The sequence below is a fragment of the Plectropomus leopardus genome, chromosome 15 (assembly GCF_026936395.1).
Source record: "Plectropomus leopardus strain MGB_pleo_1.0 chromosome 15, ASM2693639v1, whole genome shotgun sequence".
In the NCBI taxonomy this organism is placed as follows: domain Eukaryota; kingdom Metazoa; phylum Chordata; class Actinopteri; order Perciformes; family Serranidae; genus Plectropomus; species Plectropomus leopardus.
Window position 1 is genome coordinate 10,365,720 of NC_142190.1, and position 27,874 is coordinate 10,393,593.

The 27,874-nt window shown below is 39.9% G+C and overlaps 1 protein-coding gene across 2 annotated transcripts in view; it reads left to right on the plus strand.

Moving 5' to 3' along the window:
- The window catches only part of zbtb16a (zinc finger and BTB domain containing 16a), a 189,373-nt gene that overhangs the window by 2,816 nt on the left and 158,683 nt on the right, over positions 1-27,874 (plus strand). Inside the window, exons 1-2 of one of the 2 annotated variants that reach the window (XM_042500051.2) lie at positions 7,741-7,947; positions 11,079-12,403. In XM_042500051.2, the coding sequence (XP_042355985.1) occupies positions 11,166-12,403 (1,238 nt within the window). In that variant the 5' untranslated portion in view covers positions 7,741-7,947; positions 11,079-11,165. Of the gene's footprint in view, positions 1-7,740; positions 7,948-11,078; positions 12,404-27,874 lie in introns of those variants that run through there. The other variant, XM_088088753.1, reaches the window with a different exon arrangement.

Here is a 27,874-nt window from a genome sequence, read left to right on the forward strand (position 1 = left end):
GAATCAGGTCAGCCCATTCTGCGAGGTTACTCAATGTGTGTATGTGTGTGTGTGTGTGTGTGTGTGTAAGTGGGCAAACCTGTAACTTGGTCAACAAGAGGAGCTTGGTCATTCAGGGGTCAGAAAGGTTTGACATGAACTGACTTTGGTTGGATAAAGCACTAATGGTAGACTTTTTTTGTATGGAACTCCCATTAGATATTTTTTTCACCCCTGTTTCTGTCTTTTAACTTAAACTTTATTTAGATTTTGTCTAGTTTTCATTTATTTAATCTTGCTTTTAAAAAGATCCTGTTAAACTTGGATACCAGTTGATCTGTCATGTCTATCTGCAGACAGTTATGTTTTTCAGAGACTGGAGGTTAAACTAAGATCCTAACTGTGATTTTTGGCTTTACCCATGAGCACATGGCAAGCAAAAAGCACTTCCCCACCAAATCCAGCAAAGGTCAGAGGTGAGGGTCAGAGGTCAGGGAGGTGTGGCCTCAGTGCCGGAGACGCCCCCAGGTTTACACAAGTGTAAAAAGAGTCCATTCAGACTGGCTGCATGGGCAGAGTTTCACAAAGGTCCACTGTGTGGGGCCTATACACACCCCCACCACACACACACACACACCTCCTCCAAGCACCATGCCTGCACAGGACACAGACAATGGGGAGTCTCTGGTCAGCAGAGCAACATACATGTTAACCCGCAATACTTCTATATCTCCTAACCTAAACTATATATATACATTTATAGCACATTTTACATGTTATATGGTGCTTCACTGTGAATAATGAATAGCTACAAAAGCAAGTGAAACAAAAACAGTATGGTAATAATTTTATTGATGCATTAAATTAATGATTTGAGAACAACTTCACTGGAATTAGACGAGCCAAAGATGTCAAAGAGCCAAAGAGCCAAAGAGCCAATCAATAAACTCCAACAAATTCCATGAAAACACCAAAACCAACAATGCGTTAGTCCTTCTTTCAATACTTTCCGACCTTTTAACTGTCTTCTGCGGGCCAAAAGCCTTCTCACTCCTACTGAAGATATATATTTTATAAAAAACTATAGCCGCACATAGTTATATTTTTAAATAAATTCCCAATTATTACCAAAAATGGCTGTGCGTTGTAGCAAACATTACACAAACAGGAGCAAATAGTGCATTTGACAAACAGGGCACTGTGGATGGCAGATTCTGTGTTGCGCTCTCTACTACCAACCTCATGTAGCCTATAAAGCCGCCCGTTACATTAATAATTCCATATTTTCTTTCAGCACCCTGAGCACTCTGCATCATTGCACTATTGTTTCACTGTCTACAATTTTTTGTGTGTTGTGTTTTTATATATTTGTGTAGATAGTTGGTTTTTTTGCAATACTTATATCTATACATAGTAGTCAAATGTTAATGGTTACCTTGTTCAGCTTTGTTGTCTTTGTTTTTAGCTGTTACATCCAGTGGCAACCCCAGAAATTTTTCATGAGGGTGGCCTCTATGAAACATTTAATTACAGGGATTCGATTATGCTGTTAAAGTCTATTAACTAGTTGAAAACTATGTCAGTGTGGAGAGTTAAGGCATCACATATTGACATACTTTGGTTTCTTATTTAAACTCAGTATCAGTAATTATCTGATGTGCATGGACAAATACTGGTACAGTTAACATTAAGATTTCCACCAAGATTTTATGTTTCTGTATTATACATGTTAGGTGATTCACTGTTCTTCAAATAAGCTGGTTGAGAGTTTAAGGGACCCCTTTGAAAACTGCCATGCCAAAATTTTGCGTGTCAGAATTGAGCCTAACTTTGGAGCATTATTTAGCAGCCTAACCAGAAACAAATTCCTTTTATGTGTACACACTTACTTGACCACTAGAACTGATTTTTGGGGGACTATTTTCAGTGGTGGATTAACGAGTATTCAGGACAACAGGATGGCGTATGTGGGATTTACTTGAATTGAAAAACACTGCCTGTGCTCATGGTAATATATAAACATGCCTCTTTGTGTAATGCTGTGGCTCACTGATGTGTTTTTGGACAACAGTGGCGGTCTATGGAGAAACAAGTAAAATCAGAAAATACTTGTAAGTAACTTCAGCTCTTTTCATGTGCTTCAGTGCAGTAACAGAAATACAAAATATTCCCATTCTTATGCCTACAACATTTTTGCATTTTTTGATTGTTTTGTTAGATTAAATCACAAGCCACTACATGTTTGGGGTGACTCTTTTTGCCAAATTTGTGCTCCTTAACTTTCTTCATACAGGACAAGTCTGCTAAGTTTTATTTGATCATTTGATTGTTCAAATTATTTTCAGAGTGAAAAGAGAAATCAGACTTTATCATGTGTCAAAAGTATTCTTTGAATGAGAAAACAGCTAATTAACATAAAAAAAGTTAGTGTTGGGTGCTTACTGTGAGATTACAGATCACTGTAGTAATAAATTCAACAGTCATTTATTTTTTAGTACTACCTTTTGTGCATATTCAAGGTTCTTTCTTTTTAAATTGAACCATGTAATATAGAGTTTATTTTCATGTATATATATATATATATATATATATATATATATATATATATAAAGATATATTTGTGATCACCCCCCTCCTCCACCAAAAATAAAAAAATAAATCTGTGCAGTCTCTGTACAGTGAAAGCACATACATCCCACTGTCGATAACCAACCTCTGAATCACACATGAGCCCCACTGACTCATTGACAGTTAATGGTTACATTTCTAACCTCAGCTATAAACCAAAAGTTCCTCCAGGCAGCCCGTCTCTTCCTAACTCTTGGTATTATTTTAAAGTGCAGTGATGATCTGGTTTTTATAATTTAGCCCTCATCTTCCTTTCCCTCAGTAAAACGGTGGATTATTGCCAGATTAAGGGAGTGCCTTTTTCTTTATCCCTGGGTAAGCCTGCACAGCACGCAGCTCAAAGGTAATGAAGCACTCTGTGATCCGTGCCCGGATGAATCTAAAAATTCCCAGAGCACCACTGTATTTTAAAGGAAATGAGATTTTCCTGAAAGCCCCCTTCAAACCTTTGCTTTCCATTTTGAAGCAGCTATAAACTGTGTGACTACTTACAACCTGGTGCAAGAACACAGACCTGTTGCTGCTCTTCAAAGAAAGAAAATAGGAAGACAGAACTTTGAATTGTAGTGTTTTGTTAGGGAAATGTGCTTTTGTGCTCTTTAAGAATAAACTAAATGGCAAATAGTTATTGTGGCTAATTAGAAACTATATCTAGACCTATATTAACACATTTCTTCACCAGAGTGGGTTACATTGTCCTCTAATTGAATTGCGCTTTTATTCATTTGGCACCAGCATCCTTTGTTTTGTCAAAGTTACAATAATACAGTTTTTTCTCGTTGTGATTTGGCTAGATTTGATGAAGCTTAAACCATTTCAGTGGGGTAAATAAGGGCAATGCAGCAGTTGCAAATAGGACACAGATAAGAATAAAACAATACATTATTAAGGAGTGTATATGTGAACGTACTTAAAAACTTGTACTTGTATGGATATGAATGTACTTAAACATTCAGGGTTATACAAAATATTTTTTTTAAAAACAATTCAACAGATTGGCAAATTATCTACATTCAATTATCTACACCCACCAGCTGTATCACCACGCAGAATGAAGTTTTCACAACAAGATCTGTGGATTATCTCTAGTGAACAGGTCCTGATTTCTGGAAAGAGGCATTTCTGTTGAATTTTTCAAATGTATTTTTGGTACTTTAAGCACCACATAAGCAGAGTGCCATCTAGTTCCACAATATTGGTGAGAAGGCAGACATCTCTTTGGCAGATATCTCTAACACTCTGCAGTTCACATCAAAACAATATATATTAATAAACAGCACTTCAGGTAATAGGAATGTTATGTATTTTTGAATCTGGGATGAACTGTCCCTTTAAGAGAGAAGCTCAAAACCTGCGTTACTGTCACACATCTGATCCCCTGGTCTAGCACTACAAAAGTGGGTTTCAGGCAGTGTTTTTGCAATCTGGCAGCCACTTCTTTTAAAGCAAACTGGGGCCTCCAGTCACTGGAAAACTACTCAAGAATCCAATTCAGAAATCATAAAATAGATGTCTTGAATTTGGAAGACCAACTCAAATCAAAAGTTAATGGCCTTGTTGCAGTTTTTTGTCAAGCCAAAGCAGTTAGCTGTAAGTCACTCAAAGGATCATTTAAGGTCAAAGAAGCTCTTGAACACAGCCAAGAACAATGTTAACGGGACGTATATATAATTATCTGTTAATATTAATGTCAATACTTCCTCCTCAGCACACCGCCACAAACCAGAGCGAGCTGCCGAGCACTGCTGATTGATTGAACATGTTGAATGATCTGTTGCAGACACAGAACGACCCCAGCCTCCCTCAGATAGTCGACTCTGACCTGACTTGTCCATAGCTTTCATTTTATCAGCCTCAGTCAGTGAAGTGTTGATGTGAGCCTGAGGCACGAAGACGGCTGAACTCATCATCCTGGATGATGAGGCCCTCCTAGCTTCTTGGTCTTACTGCAGAAGTGTTGTAAATGGTTCTTCTTGTACCACCAAGCAAAGCTCAGATTGATGTATTTTCACCTGGGCTGCGTTCAGCCCTGATAAAACGTAGCAAAACATTTATTGAAACCGAGACGTGTTGAACACCCTATTCTTTTACGCAGGTGCACTGCTATTTAATACAGCAGGGTTTTCATTCCTCCTCATTTAAAAGGGCTTTTTTGGCATGAGAAACATGTGTTTGGATTGCCAAATCAAGTGAGTTTACATGTAAACAAAACATGTACGTACAATAAGTAAAGATCTGCTAAACATTAGTTTATATACATGTCACTGCTGATTGGGTAACACCTCTGACACATCCACCAAACGGATGTAAACATGCCTTAAAGCCTGTTGCACAGCGATTCATAATGTTTCATGGAAACATGTTGTTCAACAGGGGCGTGTCTAAGGAATGCCTTGGAGTGGCCAAACCTGAAATCTGATTGGCTACCCCATTTGAACTGTTTAACAGATAAGCTGAATTTTCATTTATAGGTGCAATTCAGTCTTAAACCTGAGAGGCAGTAATGTATCAGAATCTAATTTCATTTACAAATAAACTGATACAACTTTTAAAAAGTTTTTTAACACAGGATTAATTAATTTTAATTTTGTTGGCAGTTATTATCATGGCCACTTCATCTAATCTTCAAACTGTAATAATTTTTTGACCATGTGAGCAGAACATCTTTCTTTTTTATTTCTCAAAATGTAAACCTGTTGATGGCACTATACAAAAGGTCAGGGGATTAAACAAAATCATTAAAATTCACCATCTGCAAACCATAAATTATATGCAAGTCCATCTAGCACATGTTGAGATATTTCACTGGCTATCTGAAAACGTTGACATGCTGCTGGCATTACATAATGTATGAGGATCAACAATAGGAAACATAAATGTCTACACAAAGGAATCACAAATGTATGAATTTACATACAAATCCTGCTCATATTCTCCTCTTTCTTCTACTGCTTATTTTTTGTCATAATTTTTTAATCAAACAGACAAAAATGAAGTGCTTAAATGTAGTACAATTTGTATTTGGGAGTTTAAGAACCCAAAGTAAGAGCTTAAAAGGAACACTTAAAAGGAACATAACAATAGATATAAAATATGAAATTAAGACATCGGTAAAAAAGAACAGTCTCTAGTCAGTGATCATCATTAAGGCAAAAGTATCAATCAAGTTTAGAGAAGCTTTAAAGTATGCCTCTACAATAAAAGAGTCCCAGAAGTTAGATTAGACTGAACAATAATGAGGTGCCCTGGTTATTGGTCAAGACAAAAAAAAAACAAGAGGAAAATAAAAGCTATGCTGAGAAACAATTAAGGGTTGTTAATGCACTCCAAAACCATCCAGCTGAGGGTCATTCACCATATCGATCATTAAGGACGTATTATAAAAAAGAACATAAGTGCCACTTGTTCCCAGTGCAGTTTCTTTTGTTTCATGGGTGTTCTTAGTTTCAGTATCTCCAACAAAACTGCCTCTACAATAGATTGAAGAAATTATATTTGAGTCTTTGAAGCCAATGCTTGATACTTTTTTCCTTGCAGTTATACTTCACCCTCAAAATGACCATTTGTAAATCAGTTAGTCATGCTGTGTTAGCTTGAAATCTTGAAGAAAGGTTTGTTTTCCCTCATGTATCGTCATGAAAAACTTGGACAGTGAATGCATTGATTTATTGATTGACTGGGGACCATCTTTAAAAACAGCTAAACTACATCAAAATATCCCTTTACAAACTGTCACACAACTTGTGCAGTATAATCTTAAGTCTCATTTATCCAATCATATGCTTAGTACGTCCCAAACTCATGCATTCTGCACTAAGACGTTTTTACTAAAAACTGAACTCAAAGTGAACCTAATTTATGCTATTTTATATTCCAGTACAAGGTTATCAAATGTGTTTGGAGAGTACTGAGCATACAGCTGGATAAATGAAACTTGGATTAAACTGCACTTGTTGTGTGAGAGTTTGTAAACAGGTGTGTTGATATAGATTTGCTGTTTTAAAATGTGGTCCCTAATCAGTCAATAAATCAATCCAAATCAAAAGTTAATGTGCACTTTTTTTCCCTGTGAGGCATGCAATAAAAGTAAAGTTTTCCCACGAATTCAAGATCACGCAGCATGACTGATCTATAAATTGTCATTTTATCTATATATAAATGGTAACTTGAAGTATACCTTCAAAAAGTGTATTTCAGCACACAAAAACAGACAAACCTTCATATTTTAGCATTTAGTTTTTGCTTGCAAGCCACTTGACCAAAATGCACATTATTATGCAAGATCCCTACTGAGCAATGGTCAGTCTGCAGCCTGCTAAACTTTTACTGAACATTATGCATTCCAGTGGTAAATATAACCCCCTACTGATCTACTAAACCACTTTTTATAACCTGGTCTCTCTGCAGGCTACTATTGTTGCATGTTATAATAATGAGAAAAGCAGTTAGTATTGTGAAAGAATTTCTTTATTCAAATAATATTTTTAAATAGGGAAAGTTGCAGAACTAGGGCAATACAATAGCATGAAAATACAAGAAAATAGAATTGGTGATGCCACACAGATCCCACCTCCAGCTGCTCCCAGTTTTAATACAGTAAGACTTTGAAAATGAATGTGAACACTTTAAATATCACGATATGCCAGTTCTGAACCTTTTGAGAAGCAATACGTTGATTTATAAGCATCTTTCTGTATTTTTTTTTACTTGCAACAGTACTACTGTCTTTTAAAATATTCAAAAATATATAACAAAATAGCAGGGATAGTTTTTAAAGCAACTTCAGGGTGAATCTTTTGTAGCTGAGGATGGTGGATGAGAGCTGCTGCATTGTTTTTCCCAGCTAACCTCTATATTCACCTGTGCTGTGCTCTGCTGCCACTTAAACATAAGTATACTTTCAATGAATTGATTGAAAATGGTTAGAGGGGGCTCCGGGAGTACACATATTGATTTTTTCCTGCAGGACCGCCAAAGCATTAAGTGTGCCCCTGGCTGGAGTTCGAGAGCAACTGTAGGCTGTATGCATTCAAACAGCTGGAGGGAGGGCAGTGTCGCTCACCTTTCACTGCCACACTGTAACACAGCCGTTTGACATGAGACAGCCCCCTAGGTGTCTCACTTTCTTAGTGTTTGTGTGGCTGGAGCGCAGAGCCGGCTGCCCGCCTGCCTGCTGCTCGTCTGGCTGACTGGCTGCGTTGACGTCAGCGCCGTGTTGATTTGCGAAGGCGAGAGAAGAAAGGAGTTAGTGCGTGTTGAGAGAGCGGGTACTGCGAACTGCCTTACTATGCTGTAGCCCCACTCCCCCTACACTATACGGAATCAAAACGTGCAACTTAGGTGAGTACCAAACCGGGCTAAACGCAGCTGCAGTTTCCCGGCGACAAGTGCCAGACCCGCTTCTCTGCATGCGTCTACCACTGTTTTCTCTGTGTACTTTCATTCACCATGTGGATATTTTGATGCGTTTATAGGCGCCGGGGATCGTTTTTGCTTGTCCCCGTTCAACCTCATGCTGAAGTTAACAGTAAACGCGACTTTGGCACGCAAGTTGGATCCGCGCACCGGAGTGCTAGATGAAAACAAGTGTTTTCCTGATTGCGCTGCAAGGTGTTGAAGTTTGCATTAACGCACGGTAGTCTACTGTAGAGATGTTAAGGTTGACGTAACCCCCTCCCCTCTCTCGGTCTGGTTTAGTATGCTGGAGATCGCAGCTAGAGGACGTGAGGTCTGGCTGTTTCACCGGGAGCCAGACAACATATGACGCTCCCCCACACACACACTCCTCCATGTGACTTTACTGGAGAAATCGCGTTTGCTCGTTTTGATGGAAATTGTGCAATTTTTAGACAGCGACACTGATACCCGTCCTTGTGTCTCCAGACGCACCAGTGTGGCTCATTTAGCCGTGATGACATCATGATGAGGACTGGGGACACTGGTCTTTATACTCGAAACAAACCAAAAAAATCCAATCACTGCACAGTCACACTACAATTGATTGACAGGCAACTAGATGTTTGATTGGTGACTAATAATCGATTTGCAGTTGCACGCGCGGCGTACTGTGAGGTGGGGGAACTGGTAACGGATGCAATGGCAAATTGATTTGTTATCGAGACTGTCTGATCTCTCTCTTCGCCCCCTTTCACTCTTTTTCTCTTCATCCTCTGGGCATCTTTCTTCACATCCTTCTCATTTATTTTAAAGAGCCAGTATTTGAGTGTTCAGCCTCAAACAAAGTCCACCTGTGCGTTGATCGGAGCAGAGCTGGCGTGAATCGGCGAGAGATTCTGGCAGCTGTCTGTCTATACTTTTTTAGCACGCTCAGTGTCTCCCTGATTGTCCCCCTTAGAGACGCCGTACCATTTCGCTTTCGGCACATTTGTGTGTGTCAGTGTGGCTCGTGGTCTGGAATATTGAACGCTGTTTATTCTTGTTGTGGCTGGGTCGCCAAGGCGCGCTATGGCAGACAACTCGTGATCAGATTGATTATGCTGCCTTTCTGTGAAGTCGGCCCAATGTGGTTATTGTCAGCAGTGAGCTCTACATTGTCCTCCAGCGAGGAAATCTCTCCTGGCTTAATGTACTTAATGTAGTGCGTGATGTTTTGCATAATGCATAACGCGCCGTATAATTTGTCTGGTGCGGCTGGCACTATTAACGCTGTCTAGACGCACGTAGCCCTGTCCTTTTTATTAATAGAGAGCTAACAGATGCGATAAAGTCCCCGCACGGCAACTTTAGCCTACATTGTGTCCCAGTGAAGCCACAGCTTTGCTTGGAAACCCACAGAGCGCAACAAGCATTGATCATTTACGGGGCCATAAATCGCAGCTATTGGCTTACCTGTAATAAAGATAATGTCGGGTTTTAGGCATGACCTCTGTTGACTGAGAGGCTGAGCTCAGTTAGATGAGAACCTGTGGTTTCATCATCACCTACCACCTTTTATCGATTTTATCAATGCGCCGAAAAAAACTGCTCAGTGTCCCAAAAGCTTGCAAGAATATTTATTATACACCATCCTTTAATACAAACAAAAGCTCCCTGCATCATTTTCCTCCTGCATGTTCTGATTTAGACTTCAGCGTTTTTTAAGTGCATATCTGGGAATTACTGATATTATTATTTTTTAAGAAAAGTCGTCCTCTAGCTGGAAGGCTGATGATATTTCCTCTTTTTTTTTCTGTGTCTGAGTGTGTGTGTATTGTTCTCAGGCGGGGAGGAAGGAAAAGACATAAACTTCTCTTTTTATTCCCTTTTTTTTAAAAAAGACAAAAGAAATAAAGCTCTTTGAAAATGAATTGTTGAAAATTAAAATTAGGCTGTTGAACACAATAATGAACAAAGATAAATGAAAATTTCATTATTTTTGTTTGTCATATATTGAATAGATTGAGTAAATAAAAATTGGATATCAATGAGCTCATCCAGGATGTGGGTCAATGAAGGCACTTGGCTTGCAGTCGTTCATTCATTCATTAAGAGTATATATAGACTGTTTATTTAATTGTAACAATAAGGAGAGCATTGTTTCAGTGTGGGTCATGATGATCACTGAACGGTCATGTTAACAGGAGTTGCATTTAAAATATTTAAACATTTAAAATAGTGATCAGACTGTAAAATTTAACCCTTATTTTAGTGTCAGTCAGAGTATGCTGTAAACAGGAGGTGAGCAACATGTTGACCTTAACTTGGACAAACCAGCAGACACATTCATTCATTTGGTTATCCAACATTAATGAATGAGAGCAGTGCAGGGTTGTTTGTTGCTGAAGCATTTGTGTTTCTTTTGCCTCGTTCTGCTTTCCTTTCCATCCATTTCTGGCCGCTGCTCTCTGCTCCCGTCTGTGATGGGAATACTGAGTAAGATGCTATTTAATTTCAGAAAGGCTGCTGACGGTCTTTGTGAGGCCAGGCAGCAGTAAAAAAAACCACAATTCACACTTGTTTAACTGTGTGTACATCCCCATCAGATAACCCAAATGGAGACATCTTTTTACATAACATATGTCGGAGTGATTGGTATGCAGGGTGAGCCTGTTGGACGGCTCGCAAATTGTCTCTCTTCAGAAATCTACAGTCAATACTCTCCGCTGATTTTGAGAACAATGCGACTGCACAGAGTGTTTACCATCCCTGCAGGATGTTTGCAATTTGAAACTCTGCTGGCTTCACACTTGCCATTTACAAAATAAATAGAGGCATTCTTTAAATAAATGTATTGACAAATTCAGTGCATTTTTTTTTTACTTTTAGTATGTGAATACTTTTGTGGAAGATAATTTTTTGGGGATCTTAATTTAATTTCATATCTTTTTCTTTTTCGGATTCAATTATAAAATAACAACTCATTCAATTTTTGAGAAATAAAAATACTGCATTGTGGATTTGTTCTGCACATGTTTACTGTTACATTAGAATTTACCAGAACTGACTTTTTTTCATTCTGTTTCTCCACCCAGGTTTCATCTTGTTTACAAAGATAGCTAAAAACACTGCTGAGCGGAAGGCGAGCCTCATGAGTCGGCCTCGTGGATTGCATCGACATTATGGATTTAACTAAAATGGGTATGATCCAGCTCCAGAACCCCAACCACCCCACTGCCCTGCTGCAGAAGGCCAACCAGATGCGTCTTGCCGGGACTCTGTGTGATGTGGTCATCATGGTGGACAGCCAGGAGTTCCACGCTCACCGGACTGTGCTCGCCTGCACAAGCAAAATGTTTGAGATCCTCTTCCACCGCAGCAGCCAGCATTACACCCTGGACTTTCTTTCACCAAAGACTTTTCAGCAGATTTTGGAGTATGCTTACACTGCCACGCTCCAGGCCAAGGTGGAGGATTTAGATGACCTTCTGTATGCAGCAGAGATCCTGGAGATTGAATACCTGGAAGAGCAATGCCTCAAGATCCTGGAAACCATCCAGTCCTCAGATGAGAACGACGTGGAGGTGAATGTTAACGACGGGAGCACAGAGGAGGATGATGAGCGCAAAGGCCACAATGGAGCCAAGAACTCCAAAAAGCATTCCATGGAGAGCCCCTGTCTGTCAGGTACCCAGCAAGCCGCCATCATGGCTGGCATGGTGGACCAGAGTCCCTCGGTCTCCACTTCCTTCGGTGTCTCCACCCTGAGTCCCACCAAAGCTGCTGTGGACAGCTTGATGAGCATCGGCCAGTCTCTGCTCCAGCAGGGCTACGGCGGTGAACATCTCATCCACGGCAACTCCCACCACATGATGACTGAGATCAAGACAGAAATGATGCAAGTGGACATGGGTGGCAATGGACATGACAGCCCTTCAAACATGGAGTCCAGCGCCTCCAGCAATGGAGAGCGAAGTGGGGAGGACAGGAACAGAGATGGTCCGGGAACACCAACCAGGAGCAGCGTAATCACCAGTGCCCGTGAGCTACATTACGTCCGCGACGAAGGCATGGGCGACCCTCAAGCTGATGTCAGCCAGATGGGGCTGGAAGCAATGGCTGGAATGACGGAGAAACATCTGGCCTCGCTCTACTCCCTACCTGTCAATCATAAATCAGATGCCATCATGTCCATGCCAGCATCCATGGCCTCCGCTCTCCCCATGTCCCCTGCCCTGGCAATGTCTATGGACTTCAGTGCTTACGGGGGACTCCTGCCTCAGAGCTTCATCCAGAGAGAGTTCTTCAGCAAACTCGGGGAGCTGGCGGTGGGCATGAAACCAGACGGCAGGAACCAGCATGAACGTTGCAATGTTTGCGGTGCAGAACTACCAGATAACGAAGCTGTGGAGCAGCACAGGTAAGCCAAGTTTTCTTATGAGTGGCTGCTTAATTGTTTTGGCTTCGAAATTTATGGTCCTCTTCAGCCTTTCAGCACAGCTGTTGTTTTTTTCCCTTTTCGATGAATCACATTTTTAATGGTTCATGCAAGATTACCGAAGCAGTTTGCTTTATGTTCTGAATTTCTGAACACCTTCTTAATAATATCTTTTAGTAACACGATTGCTCTGGGTAACAGGGATTCAATTATAAGACCTCTCAGGTGTAAGTCACCAGTTTTTGATTTAGGAATAAAAGAACTATACATCTGTATGAGGCTTGTTTGGTGTCCCCCTTTCACACTTAGCTGTCCTGTCCAATAAAGGTAAAAAAAAAAGCCCCCTCAAATAATGTTAAAATAAAAAAAAATCAGTTTAAATAAATAAAATTGGTTTTACTAAACTGAGATAAATTTTTAATGGTGCAACCAAGCTCTGGTTAATTTGAAATCTGGATTTACTCATTTTAAATCTACTTGTATTAAACTCTGATAAGAGCTTTTCTTAGATTAAATTAATTGTTATTGGTGCAACCCAGTCTTAAACTAAAATTACTCATTTTGAGACAACTAACTAAATAACCCGTCCACACACATATAATGTATGAGTAAGTGACGTTCTCTGACGGACACAAACCTTAGTTCTTTGTGGCTCCGGCCCGGAGATCCACTCTTTCAATAAGCCTGTCCAGGTGACTGCCGAAGCAGTGCTGTCGTAACATTGTCTAAGACCATTAGTCACGCCTTACAAGATGTGGGCGGCAGCTATCACACACACTTACCAAAGTGGTACCCCCTCATCCTGGACCCAACTCACCTCCCCTTTCCCATAACTGCACAAGGGGGGCCCTTATTAGCCTGATAATTGGAGTAGACGGTCAGCCCAGGAAATGAGTGCTGAACCTGGGCTCGGAGACAAGGAGGTAGTTCTAGGACAGGAGTGGCAGTAAATCAGTGCAGCAGAGCTATTTCAATCAATGCGTAAAAATAAATCTAAAGGCCTGGAAACAGAATTCTGAAACTCACCTGTTGCATTTTGTGTATATATTTCATTGCATTTGTCTCTGCATGTGTCATAATTGCGAAGCACCTTGTTGCATCACTTCTTTGTCAATTTTGCACCGTCAGAGTGCTGTTTTTTTTTTTTTTTTTTGACCAGAGGGTTTTTCTGACTTGAAGGCCACCTTCTCACCCTGTAATGTTTGCTCAAATCAATAGGAATGCACAGTGGTTAAAGTTCACTCAAGGATTTGAATCCCATCACCCATCCCCTCATACTTGAGCCAGTAAATTGGTATGCATGGGTAAGAGCTGCTGGACTGATGCAGTCCGTGCTCCTCTGTTTTTAAGTCTGTCTCAATGTTGTCTTTAGAAAATACTGAATTTTACAGAATGGCTTTTCACCCCAAAGAGAAGCGTCCTTGTATACAGCCTTACACCAATTCTCGTGCAGTGTTTTAACTCTGTTTTATATGAGTGTGTGTCAGATGAATTGCAGTTTTTTCTTGTTGGCAATTACTTCTAATAGTGTACAAATTTGTGTGGCCTTCATCATGAGTGCTCATTGAAAACACCGCACTGACACAATGTGTCTTTAAAAAAAAAACCCAGCATCTGTAGAAGTGAATTTTGTACCGCTTCTGATCAGTTCTTCCAAAGCAGGCTTTAACATGCGCTATATAGCTTCTGTGTAAGATGCAGTTTAATGCAGTCTCACTGTGTTAAAGGACAGGCTACACTAGTCTCTGTCTTGAGAAAAGTCTGGCGTGTGAAATGGTTGCCTGTGTTTCAAGAGGAATTTCATCAATTCGCTCAAGCTGGGAAATCTTGTATCAAAGGAGATTTCCAAACCGTTTCATGCATTGATCTTCCCGCCTCTCCCCATAGCATACTAATGGGTTAATTTAGACTGGTTGATACACTGACACGACACTGTTTAATATTGTACGCGCTGTCCTGACAACCTCCTGAAGTGTAGAAATCAAACATTGCATCATCCGCTGTCTGCTTTGCCATCCGCACATGAAAGGTCTGCTGTGCTACTCCGAGATGCTTGATAATTCAGACGCTCTTCGTGTCCTCACAAATTCCAGTGTGGGTCATTTGATAGCATATCAAGTCCGTGCTTCTTTTTTTTCCCCCTGTGTACGGCCTGTCAAGCTGGCTGAGTCTTTTGATGTGAATCAAGATGTTTTATTTCAGACGAGCGGAGTCGTGTTCCCTTTGACTAATTACACATCATTTCCCCACAGCCACTGTGTCAGGGTCACCACTGCCTCTGCAACAAACACATAAAAAAGTTGGCAGAGTTCACTTGGTGCAGGCAGGTCAAGTCAAACATGAGTGTAATTGTTTCCAGATGTGGCACAGGTCGTTGGTGTGAGGTGTCTGTGTGTGCGCGTCGATGTTAAAATGGACACACCAGAAAGTACCCACTTCCTGTATAAATTTAGTCTCTGCTCCCTTTCATTCCTCCGTGCCCTGGATTGTATCATTAAAAAACACCCCACTCAGACTAGATTCATTGTTGGCTCCACAAGTGGTGTGTGAGGAGTCACCTATGGGTGCAGAAATATGTCGATAAGATGCGCAAGAACAAAAGAAGCTATATGAAAACAGGCTGAGTACCAAATAGAGCTGCAGCAATAAGTTCATTGACAAAAAAGATAAATCGCCGATTCTGATCTTAGAATATGTAATTTTTTATGCAAAATTGGCAGAAAATGCTGTTTTCAGCCTCTCAGATATTGAGATTTTCTGCATCTCTCTGTTTTATATTGTGTTAAACAGAAAATCTTTGGGTTGCATCCTGACAAAACAAGACTGGACTAAACTCTTACTGTTTCCTGAAATTTTATAGACCAAACGTTTAATCAGTTAATCAAGAGAATAATCTGCAAATTTCTAGATAATGGAAATAATTAATTGCAGCCCTTAGTCTCGAAACACTTTTTGATAAAGATCAAAATCCAGCAGTATCAAAACTGTAATTGCACGTTTGGTCGCATTTGTAATTTTTATTTTATTTAGCTAATTTTTGACAACTTTATACAGGTCATGTTATTATATGGTTGCTTATGTTTAGACAGCATGTTATATTAGAGAACAGTGAGAAAATGTGCTAGACCTGCATAGGTATTAATTAGAACAGCAACAATTATCAGTTGACAAATAAATGATCACCTATCTGTTTTGATCATTGATTAAACATTCAAGTAAATTCTTATAGGCAAAACTGGCAGAACATGCTGTTTAAGCCTCTAAAATATGGAGATTTCTTGCATTTTTCTGTTTTTTCTATTATACTAAACTGAAAGTATTTGGGTATTGGACAGATGAAACAAGACATTTAAAGACTAGAATTTAAAATAAAAGAAATCTATGCCAATAAAATGCACAAGAGATGCTACCTTTAAGTTGGGCTGGGTGTTGAAAGTATTTTGTGCATAATATCAAAATATAGCATTGCATGTCTAGTCAGATTTGTAATTTTGCTCATTTTAGTCTGCTTTATGTAGGTCAGGTTATCATATGATTGCTTGTGTTTAGATAACATGTAATATTAGAGACTCTGGCTTCTTTAAAATAAGATATCAAAAACCTATTAACAGTAATGAAACGCTAGTATTGTATTGGCACCAGTACAGCAAAACTGTATGAAATATCCAGCCATATCTTTACCTTTCAAAGAAATATATGAAGCTGAGGAACCACACATTATAGTTGCCATATAGGTTGAGTGAATCTACTGTAAGCAATCTGACCACAACAACTTCACCCATCTCTCCTCCAGTAGTCCACCCCACCTCCTCCCCTCTGACAAGCCCCAGATTTATTTCTTAAAGGAAGCCCAGGGTGATTGTTGTTAATGCTTCAGGGAGACAGGATTACAGCAATATTTTAGTAACCCTTGCACTGAGAAAATAATCAACACAGGAAGGGCCTGAGTGATTATTGGGAAAATAAATGCATGATGCAGGGGGCTAATTCTGCAGTGGCGGGGGAAAGAAGAAGAAAAAACCCACCGCTGCTTGGTATTCCAAACACAGCATCCAATTCACGGGAACTAGCTTTGGGTTTATCTCTTTCACTTAATCGTCCATTCTCATGCAAATGACTGACCCTCGCTGTAATGTACATCACATAAGTGAAAAAAGAGCCTATTTTAAAGGAGAGCTTTTCCAACATATAGCCATTAAACATACTGATAACCATCAATGCTTTAACTCTGGCTTTTCATAATATAGCCGGTGGTTTTTTGAAGGGAGGAGAGGGGGTGCATGAATACGACAAGTCAATGAATTCCTCTCCTTTCTGTGTCTGCTCATGTTATTTTTAGTATTGATGGAGTATTGGGGTATGGGGTGGGAGGGGTGGAAATAGTCAGCCTTGCATTAACCTCCACACGCGCACACACTCATGTGTTCATTACTTTTTTTCACACATTCCCTTCAGCAGCAGCAGCAGTCAGCGCTCACTCTTCCATTTCCTCTGCTTTTGTGGCAAAGGGGTACGGAGGGTGCTCTAATACCCCGGGCCCCAGGTGTTTAAACAGTGGGCCCAAGGCCCTTATCTGTGCATATCAGAGTGGGACAGATAACCCTTGGCACTCCTCCTCAGTAAACCAAGAGCAGATTGAGCACAGATAGCGGCCTATAGTGTTTGTTGCAGGTGCAGATGTATGTGCACACACACATATACCCTGCACGTTAAGGTGAGGCCAGCGGAGGGTATACATGCAGTATACCTACACACTGACACATGTGCTTTAGCTGCTATCAACCATTAACCACTGCTTTCTAACTATGCATTCATGCCATGAGCAACTGGGTAATAAGTGGCTTAGATAAAGTGCAACAAAAGGGTGATAGATTCTAAATCTTTACTTGCATAAGATTTCATTTTTTGAAAATTCCACCTTATCTCTTGGATCGGCAGATCTTCATATCACATATCATCATATTTGAGACTAATCTCTCCATTAAGGAGATGCTAAAGCTTAAGGAAAGGTTTTGCTGCAGGTATCTGTCACTAACAGTGGTGCTCCTTTCCACTTCCTCGTCTATTCTGAGTTCTGCCGAGATGCCATCCTCTTATCCCTCTATTTATTTGCCAGAGCTATAGCCAACAATTGACAGTTAATAGAAAAACCTGTCAAAAAATTCAACTTTACGATCAACTTTTCCAAACCACAAGAGAATGTGAGAATCCACACATTGGCTGACTTTTCTGTGGGGATCTGTAGGAAATAAATGGACATTTGGTGTTGCTGCTTGTGGTTTGAAAACTATGTTAGGATGAAAAAAAAGCACTGCGGCACCCATTTTCACCCACAGTAGCTGTGACGGTTATCAAATAGTGATGTCCAACTGTGAAACACTAAACAGATGCAACACAGGCCAAGTGATAGTAACTCTTACGATCTCTGTTCTCTCTCCATTTACTCCTAAATTAACACCACCTAAATTAAGAATTTATTTATGTTATTTTCATGTTCCATGATAGTTCATTTAATATTTGTGAACATGAGTTACTCTCTCAAAGTCAAGATAGCAGAGAAAAACGTCTCAATTTTGTCATTGTCATAAAGTACACTGTAAAAAAAAAACTGTTTTAACTTAGTATCAGGGCTGACTTAAATTTTGGCAGAGTTTAAGAAGACAAGTTAAATCATTTAGGGTTGCAGCGATATGCCAGTTTTAAGGCGTACCATGATATGAAAATTGACAATTATGATACTGTATACATTTTCATATCTATGATATTGAAAAAAACATGCAACTGGACAGAAAATCTTACCTCAATTTTAGTTATTTTCAAAAGGGAGACTTTTTATATGTACTGCCATTAAAATAAAAAAATCTTAATTATAATGATAAAACATTTGTTCAACCAAAACTAACCCTTCTGTTTCCATTCATTTAAGGTACATTTTGACTGGTTATAATTCTGTAACACAGTGATATTGCAAAATTGCGATATTTGCTTAGACCATTATAGTACTATTAAAATTTCATACAGTTGCAACCCTAGAATCATTACAAAATTACCCCAGCTTGTCTTTATAACTCAGTTGAATTAAAATTTCAAGGCTCGACACTGGCTTTTTTTTTAAGTTAAACAATTTGTTTATTTCTAAAGTGTATGAGGTCTGGAGCTACGTCATAGGCAATGAATAGGAGCCTAATTTTTTGGACCCACAAAATGTTTTTTCTCCTTCTTTTATACCCAAATGGACTTTATTCTATTGTAGGACTTTATATCGCAAATTTGAGTTTTAGCCCTCTACTTTTGGGAATTTGGAGAAGTGTTAATTTCTACATATATTTTTGGATCGTGTTAGACCATAGAAATAAAACGTTTGAACTTTGAAAATGGACATAGTTCCCCTTTAATGTCGTCATACATAGCGCGGACCCCCGTCAAGCTCAATGGAAGGCTCTGAATCTGAGCATCCGAGTGCCTACAAGGGTCCGTTTAGGTCTGTGTGACTAATTCCATCAGACATCTGTGCATGATGACCAAAATGTATGACTATTCGGACGGATGTGTGTTAGAAAATTTTAATTTTGTTGTCGAGGTGTCGCATTTTGATTTCTAGTGCGCATGTGTGGAATGTATCCACAGTGTAGTCTGGGCAGAATCGTATGTGCATCCGCCGCTGTCTGCTTCCAGCTGTTCATGTCTGCTTATATTTTAAGTATATCAGGGCTGCTCAATTTCAGAGAGTTTTCCTCTGTAGAGGAGAAAAAAGAACTGTGCTAGGAAAAAAATTATGGATTATAGTGTTTGAAGCAGGTAGTCATTGCCTCGGTCTTGCTCTCTGTATGCAAGCATGCATCACCTTTAGTCTGGAATAAAATATCTCAAACTAAAACTAATGCAGCCTCAAGCTCATGATCCTAACCTGTAAAACTGTGCAAGCATTTTCCTGCTTCCTGAAAGAAGCCCGTCAACAAAGCATCCATTACATGGCAGTGGATTACCCTCTATTTGAAATCACTCAGTGAGCTAAGTCTCCCCGGCTTGCACTCAGAGGTACAGTACATGCTGGTGTAATAATCCAAAAGCACAAAAAGCCTCACTCGACGAAAACACCTCTCCAAGAAATACCTCAACTACAGACAACAGCGTAGGGCTTATTCAAGTCTGGCTGCCACATCGTCTCTCTTTTTATCCTCACACAGGTGCTTTTTTGCCCTTATTGGAGGTGCGGTGTTTGTTTATGCCCCTAAGGAACTGGCGCTTTGACCGGGCCCACGGTGATAGCCGCAGCTGAGGCAGCTGCTGGCTGAGGCCCAATTATAGACAGGCTTTAAAAGGCTCTGGTTGAACCGTAAAGATTTACACCGCCATCGCTCTGATCTCAGATCTGGGCTCTGTCCTCACTGTCAGGATAGGGAGATGTATCGATTAAAGACTTAACACAGGGGGCTACATCATGTGGAATGGACTATACACACACGCACAAACGCACACACACTCACCTTGGCACAGATCAAGCATTTTATTGTCGTGCAGTCTTGCAGTCATCATCTTAAATCTGGTGCTTTTTTTTAAGGAATTGAGATGTTTTTTTGGAATGGGAGGGAAAACAGAAGGTGGTGAGGGTCTAATATCTAGACAGTGGCTATGGCAATGGAGGGAGGCGATCTAATCAGTAGTCTGATTAGATCGCCTCCCTCCCTGAGATAAGAGTGGAGGGAGGTGCTTGTGCAATAAAAGTTAGCAGCTTGACTTGGTGCGACCAGCTGCCTCTGTGTGGCTAACAGCGCTCGGCAGACGTGGCCTTTGCTGATGCGGTCTGGCAGGGTCTGCTATGAAACGAACACACTGAGGCCCCTATCTTTTGTCCCCGTGGGGGCCTTGTGGTCTGGAGGGAGGGATAAGGATAACATACTGTACTGGAAGTTAGCCTTGTGTGTGTCCGTGTGTGTGTGTTTTTTGGTCGTGTTGTGAGGGGGGGGCTCAAGGGGAGTACTAATTACAGCCAGTTATCAGGTGACATGCAAATGTGTTATCGGCTTTAACTTCCTGATGTCTATCTCGAGGCCCAGAAGCTGCTGTGAGTGTTGGCAGGGGAAGAGGTTGTGCCACTCTCTCTCTCTGTGAGTGAAATTCAGTGGGGAGATTTTTTTTTTGTATTTTTTTAAACCTTTATTAGAGTTTCAGATCTTCTTTTAGGTCGACTTTCTTACTGTATTAAGGTGCATGCATCATTGTCAACTTTCCCATTAAAAAAGAAAAAGTCAATAGAATTAGAATGATCTGGCCTTAAAGCTGAGTGGGTTTTAGTTCTAGTTCATAGAGCCCTGCCTCTGTTCTCCTGGACCTGAACGCTCTGGGTTCTAATCCCATCGATATCCCATTAGCATCCCCTCTCTGGGTCCCCGCCACATGAAAGAAGATGTGTCGGTTCCCCCTCTCTGATTCTATTGCTCTGGCAGACCGTAAGGAGGACGGCCACAATGAGCAAATGTGCTAGAGCCAAAGGGCCAACCCAAGTGTGCTCACAAATGTCCTGTGGGTGTGTGCGCGCGCAAGTGTGTGTGTGTGTGTGAAAAAGCTGCCACCTCAGAGGCCCCCTAGCCTCCCTGGGAAGTATCAAACCAGAGCCCTCCGCGGGCTTCCAGCGAGAGAGCTTCTAATTAGCCTCTTTGTTGCCACTTGAATGGTTTGCCAGAGATTGGCAAGGGGCCCCAATGGAGTGATACCAGCACGCTAAGAAGCTGGTCATAAAAATTACCCCCCATTCTCTCCACCGTCACCTGTCACAAAGGAGCTCTCAGGTAGGAAACTGAGGCTAGAACAGCCCCATGTGAGCATTTAATTCAGCTCTTCTGAGCCCGACGAAACATGTTTGCTCAACAGGTGAATGCTCGGTTAGTGCTAGCTATCTGCTCATGAGCTGGGAGGGTCTCTGAATGAAAATTAATCAGCCATCATAGTTTCTGATAATTCATGTTATTGGTAATGTACACTTAGAATGGGTCATTATACTGCTGGTGAATTGCTGAAAAGGTGTCAACTTGACATAAATGAGAAAATATAATTAGCAATGAATGACTAATGTTTCAATTATAGAAAGGGCAAATATACTGAATTCTATTGGCAGTGCAAATAGATAAAGAAGTTGTGCAATAATTATAAAGTAACATTTTTACATCAAAGCAAAGTTTTGTTTTCATAGGATATATGCAATCATAGGATATATGAGAACTCACGTTGAGACATCTATTCAAGATATCAATACTTGTTTTACTATATGTCAGAAATTATTTTGAGTCATTATAATTATAAAAACTATTTGTGTTCAGACAATAGTCAAAAGAATTTGAGTGAAATATTTAAAGGCAGTGCATGTCAATTTTATGCTTCTTAGCAATTAGCATGTTAGTTTACTCACTACTAGTAATAATTTCACATTTATTATTGACTGTCACCCCAAAATGCCATTTTAAAATTGAAAATTTCTTTGCATTAATGGGTAGAAACTAGTTTCATGTAATTAAATTACAAAATGAATTTAATTGTAATCAGTTACAGTTCCAGGGAAAAATATGTAATTATATTACAGTTAATAATCAGAATGTTGGTGATTATAAAGGGCTTCCATCTAAATATATTCTTTTTTTGGGTTGATGTTTATAAAACTTTTATTCTGTTGCTTTGCATCTTTTTTCCATGCAAGAACGCCTTTATTTGTCATAGCCTATTTCTGGATGTTTTTCATTTTTATTTCCCGGTCTAAAACATTTTTAGAAAAGTAATTAAAAAATAATCCCATGTAACAAGTTACCTTGATAAAGTGATTAAAATAGTTACATTACTTTATTTTCAACAGGATAACTAGTAATCTGTAACGTATTACGTTTCAAAAGTCATCTTCCAAACACTCCGCACTTGGGACCCTGAACCGTTGACGAATTTAGGTAACATTGGTTCAGACACAAATAAATCATTTACTACCAAACAAGAACATCATTGCATTATCACAAAGCAGCCCATCCGCCTGTGAGCCCATTGAAAATGCTGTCAGATCTATACTTGTGGCGTCTGACATGCTGCTCGGTGAGCGTCGTGGCAGGAGTGCAATGAATGTCAAGGCGACTTGGAGCTTTAGCGCCGACCGACACGTTTTAAGCTCCGCTGTAATCCAGGAGGGATCAGTTGGGTAAATCATGGCATAAAGCTTAAAACCATAATTGATTTATGTATTTGCTGACCGAAGACGCCCAGAGAGATTACCAGAGGGAGAGAGCTGATGATGGATAGGTTGGCCCCCTCACACAGGCTGCATGCGAGGTGGGGGTTGATTCAATTGAAGGGAGATTTGTCTGCTTGAAGAGCAAGAATGTCTGAAAAACAGAGTGTGAGTCAGAGAAAACATGCATATATCATCAGAGGTGTATTTACAAAACCATGTCGGTATATTTCTGTGTTTTACAGGACCTTTTCTCTTCAGCTTTGAATTGAATTGTGAAATTACCAATAGCTGAATTAAGCTTAATTGTTTTAAAATTATTTTCAAACATGAAATTGTGCTTTTGTGAAGCTGATAAAAATGTTGCATCCCAGCTTATTTTATTTAAGAGTTTTCCATAGTAAATGCAGTATTGACCAGCTTTGTAATATATAATCAGTTCTATCTGTTGTGCATCAAATTCATCCATTGTACTCACATGGCCAGTATCTCACGCAAAACTAAAAACCAAAAACTTCCCCATCATATCTTGCAAAAATGGATTTCTATTTCTACTTATAACTTTGACTATGCGACTAACATTATTAGGTCAAGTTTAGCTTAACTTTGGGAGATTAAAGTGATTTTTTTATGCACAAATCTTGTATTTTCATTCCATGTAAACTTGGTTTCAAATCTAGAGTATATCTATACACATAATTATTCAAATTTAAAAATTTTAAAAAATGTAATTAAAAACAAATACTGCAAAATATCCCATTTTAATAATTTGTTTGGTGTAACTGTTCAGTTATATTTTCTAAAACGTTTCTATCCCTACATTACAGTCTGGTGCTAGTGTGTGTGTTTGATTCAAGTGGAAAACCCTAAGTTTCTGTTATTTTAATTACATTTATTCTTTTTTTGTTAAACACAATACAATTCAGTATAGAAATATTTTAATTCTATCCCTCTATCCTAAAAGTATCAGATTTAATGTAAAATTGTAGATTGTAAACTCTGTGAATGATAAAAGCCCCTACGTATTCATTGATGTTACTGATGACATCTTCCATCAGTGGTAGCCACAGTAATTACAGTGTTTTTTTATTGTGATGAAAAGATGAAATATATTTAAATGTTTACCATAATATCAGACTTTGTCTGTGATAATATTGACCACTGCCTGGAAGATGCCAGATTATGACTGAATAAGTGAATATCAGTGTTACCTTAATTGACATCATAATTTCCAGATGTTTACTGCTGGTATTTGACAGAGAACGTCATTCGATTGGTCAGACAGTTTTCCTGCCATAATCAGCCCATGAATTTCTCTCCTGACACATCATGAATCCTCTCTTTCTTGTTTACTGCTCGACTGTCAGCCGTCTCCAAGGTCTCTCTTGACCGCTTCCAGATTGTTTTGTGTTTGTCTGTTTGTCCCTGGGCCCCGAAAGGCGAGAGTGGGATAGTAAAAAACGGAAAAAAAAGCCATTCCATTTCCTGGACTGATCACTGAAGCGGGTGGCTCTGACATGTCATGACTCAAACAGCATCATTTCTGCCACTCCTGTCTCGCCGCTGACCTTACAAATGATGCTGTAGGCTCCCACCATATGCCATTAAGCATGGTGTAAAACAGGATGGGGGTTTTATCCCCCTCATACGAGCAGCAGCACCCAGGCACCCTCTGCGGTTTTCGCTCCCCGCTCTCACCTTTCGGAGAAGAAAAGCAGATTACAGCGGCAGTTTTCTCTCTGATGGTTTTGTCCATATACTGTCTTTTTTCTCCTTTTCCTTCCCTGCTTGTGTTTTATTGCCTCCTGTGAGTGTTGGTCTGAGGCGAGGAGCTGGAGCTTCCCTAACAGGTGTTTGGGTGCTTATCGCCCACGTCTGTGCCCTTATCTCTGGCCCTCAGCTTCCTGCATCCTCTCTCTTGCATGCCTCAGAGTGGGGATATATTTCACTTAGCCTCTGACCCGAAACCTTCTTCTCTATCTCTCTGGGTCTCTCTCCCTCCCTCTCTCACTCACACACACACACACACACACACTCACACACACCGAGAGGGGCTGACTAGTCAATAGACAGGACGAGGCTGTGAAGATATTTCATCACCATCACCTAACTTGACTTTAGTTTTTTTTTTTTTCCCTCTTCATCATAGTACTCATAGCCAGCAAGAGATCCTAAATTTAAAGATTCTGGAAGATAATTAAAACAAGGCTATCACAGGGTTTGCCACACATACATTTTATTTGTGGCGGCCTGCCACGATTAAAACATCTGCTGCCACAAATAGATTTTCTATTTTTGGATCATTCATTTTGAGCACTGTCGGAACATATATACTGTTCAGTTAAGCATTTCAATGGGGTCCCTTGACCTCTGACCTCAAGATATCTGAATGAAAATTGGTTGTGTGGGTACCCCTTTACAGACATGCCCATTTCATGCTGGTCCAATGCAGTTTTTTCTGCCATTTGATTCCTAATCAAGACAATATGGACTTCATGACAGTTTTATAATGCAAAATAATGGAATTTAAAAGGTGATTAGACAATTCAATTAATTACAATTAACTTTTGAAATTCTGCCATTAATTTAAATTTAAAATATTAATCATTTGACAGCCCTCATTTTTATGATTATGAAATTGTATTTATTTTTGTGTTGATGGACTAATTAATCAATCAATTTATCATTTCAGCCCTAAATTATACATATTAATTGTGTGGGCACACAACATCCTGAATATAAACATATTTTAGAGAATCAAGCGTTCTCCTCCAGCTGATTGATCTAGAAAGAAGCGCTCGCTGTTGAATTAAGTGGAAATGTCTTAGTGGCTTCAGCACAGAGTGAGCTTTGATGGTGTTTGGAGCTGTGAGTTTGATCCAGCATTTTGTCAGAGTGATTGGTCTCAGGCTTTAGCCCCACCTCCACATTCCCTCCATCCTTCCCTGCTCCCAAGTCTCACACAGGGACAAAGGCTAAAGTGTCTGTGGGATGGGGTTGTGATGCTGGTTTGGAGGGGGTTGACCCCCTCGGAGGACCTGACAGGGGCCCTTCTTTTTTTTTTTTTTCCTTTTTTTTTTCTAATCCCCATTCTGAGTGGGCACGGAGGGGAGAGAGCGCACAGTCTAACACCCATGAGAGAGTCTATTGTGAGCGGTGGGCTCTGTTACAGTAGGATGGATGCAGGGGTCTCAGGCCCAGATACACGCCGAGGGTCAGCCAGGGCCCCGTTATTTACAGTAGGCCCTTTCATTGCCCGAGTGAAACAGGAGCCCATGGTGGAGGTGGAGGTGGTGGGAGGGCTTCTGGGGACGACCACTGTTTGTGCTCAGCCAGGCCTCCACTGTAGGTCAAAGAGCACGGGGGTGGGGCCGCTGGGGTTACAGACCTGACTTTTGTCTGTGCGTTGGGGGAGTGCTGCTTCATAGGGGAAAAAGAAAAGGTAGGGGGGGTTGGCTTCAGAGAGAAAAGGCGGCAGTGATGACTTGGACACACACTTTTTTGTGATGTGACATAACTTGAGGAAAAAAACAACATTGCATGTCAAACTGGGATTTAAATACTTTTCTATTTGTATCACCTGGTAATTTAATATTGGTACTAGGACTGGGAGATAAAACAATAACCTTAATATAATTTTCCTCCATAGAGATAAACAAAAAATTACCAACCACTATTAATAATAATAAGAAGACAGCGAGACCAGGGGACTTCCCTGCCGGTCACCTTTCAGTGACCACTTATGAGTATGGCAACATTCTAATGTTATAACAACATTAAATGAGAATAACGTTATTTTTAGTGTGATTGTTTTGGCCACAGATAACATCACACCGTGACTGAATTCTCCACATAATGTTAGCTACAATCACTGTAAAGTTTACTCATATATATTGCTGATGGGGAGTAAGCAACTTAATGTGACTGACTAACCGGCTATTTCATATAAAGATATGATATAACGATTACGTAAATATATAATGTTTTTAAATTGACATGTCTGTAAACATGATTTTTTTGTCTCTGAAATGGCAGTAGCCTTTCAACGCTACTTAACTGCAGAAATGAAAGTCTATGGGTGTAAAACCCATTATTTTGTAGATTTATTCTGTTTTCATTGTCGCTGAAACACTTACAAAATGTGTAAAACCATTTGCTGCTGAATGCTGGCAAATGTTTGTCACGTTCTGACAATAAATAAGTTTAAACCATAATTAACCATATGATTCCTTCAACCTTCACTTAGGAACAAAATCAGCCCTTAGATAAAAAAAGAAATACTAATGATTTGACTTTTTTGGTAGATAATAATTGATATCGTCCAATATGAAAATTTTATATTGTGATTGTCATTGTTAGCCAAATCGCCCAGTCCTAACTTGTACCAAAATGCAGCTATCATTTCAGCAGTATAACCAAACCCTCCAGCTGATTGAATTTTCTGGGACTTTTTGTCATTGATGTCAGCAAAATTGACATACAAAATTGTTTTAATTGCAGCTCTAGCTATTAAAAATTAGAGTCTTTCAAATCTCAATTAGTATTTGCAATGAAAAATCATAGGTCAGAAAAAACAGGCTTGATTAGGGATGAGAACCCGCTGCAAGTGTAAGAACTCAATATGTGTTTTTGTCAGGGTGTTGCTCAAAAAAGTGAAAATCCAACACCATCACAAATGACTGCACGCTCACCTCAATTGTCCTGAAGTGACTCCGTGACCTACATAAGCACAGCGCATAACTTGACCCGCTATAGAAGCTAAAGAAACATACACACTAAAAGAAAAAAAAAGCTTTACAGCAACTTGCTGTAATCCAATGCCTCAGATGGAGTTAGATAGGTCGTTCTCATGTGAGACTCAGTACTCTGAAATAACCATTTTCTGACAAATCCAAATGGTCTCAGAGCAGGTTAAAAAAAAACAACATCTTTCACCTCTACGCTGAAGCAATTGCTGTCAAGTACATTTATTAAGCTTAATCCCACACGATCCATTACCAACCCAATTCCTGCTTGTTGCCTTTCATTAAGAAATGGGAAGTTTCCAACAGCCAGCACGAGAAAGAGAACCGGTACCATCTGCCAGAAGCCTCAAGCATAATCTTGCCGTAATCTTAACCTTCCACATTAGGAGGCAAGGATGGAGGGAAAAGCCAGCAGAGACGTACAATAAGGACTGCAGTCTCTCAGGCATTCATTTGCCGGAACAGATTTTATTATTTTTACATGGACAATGACGGGAGGGGTTA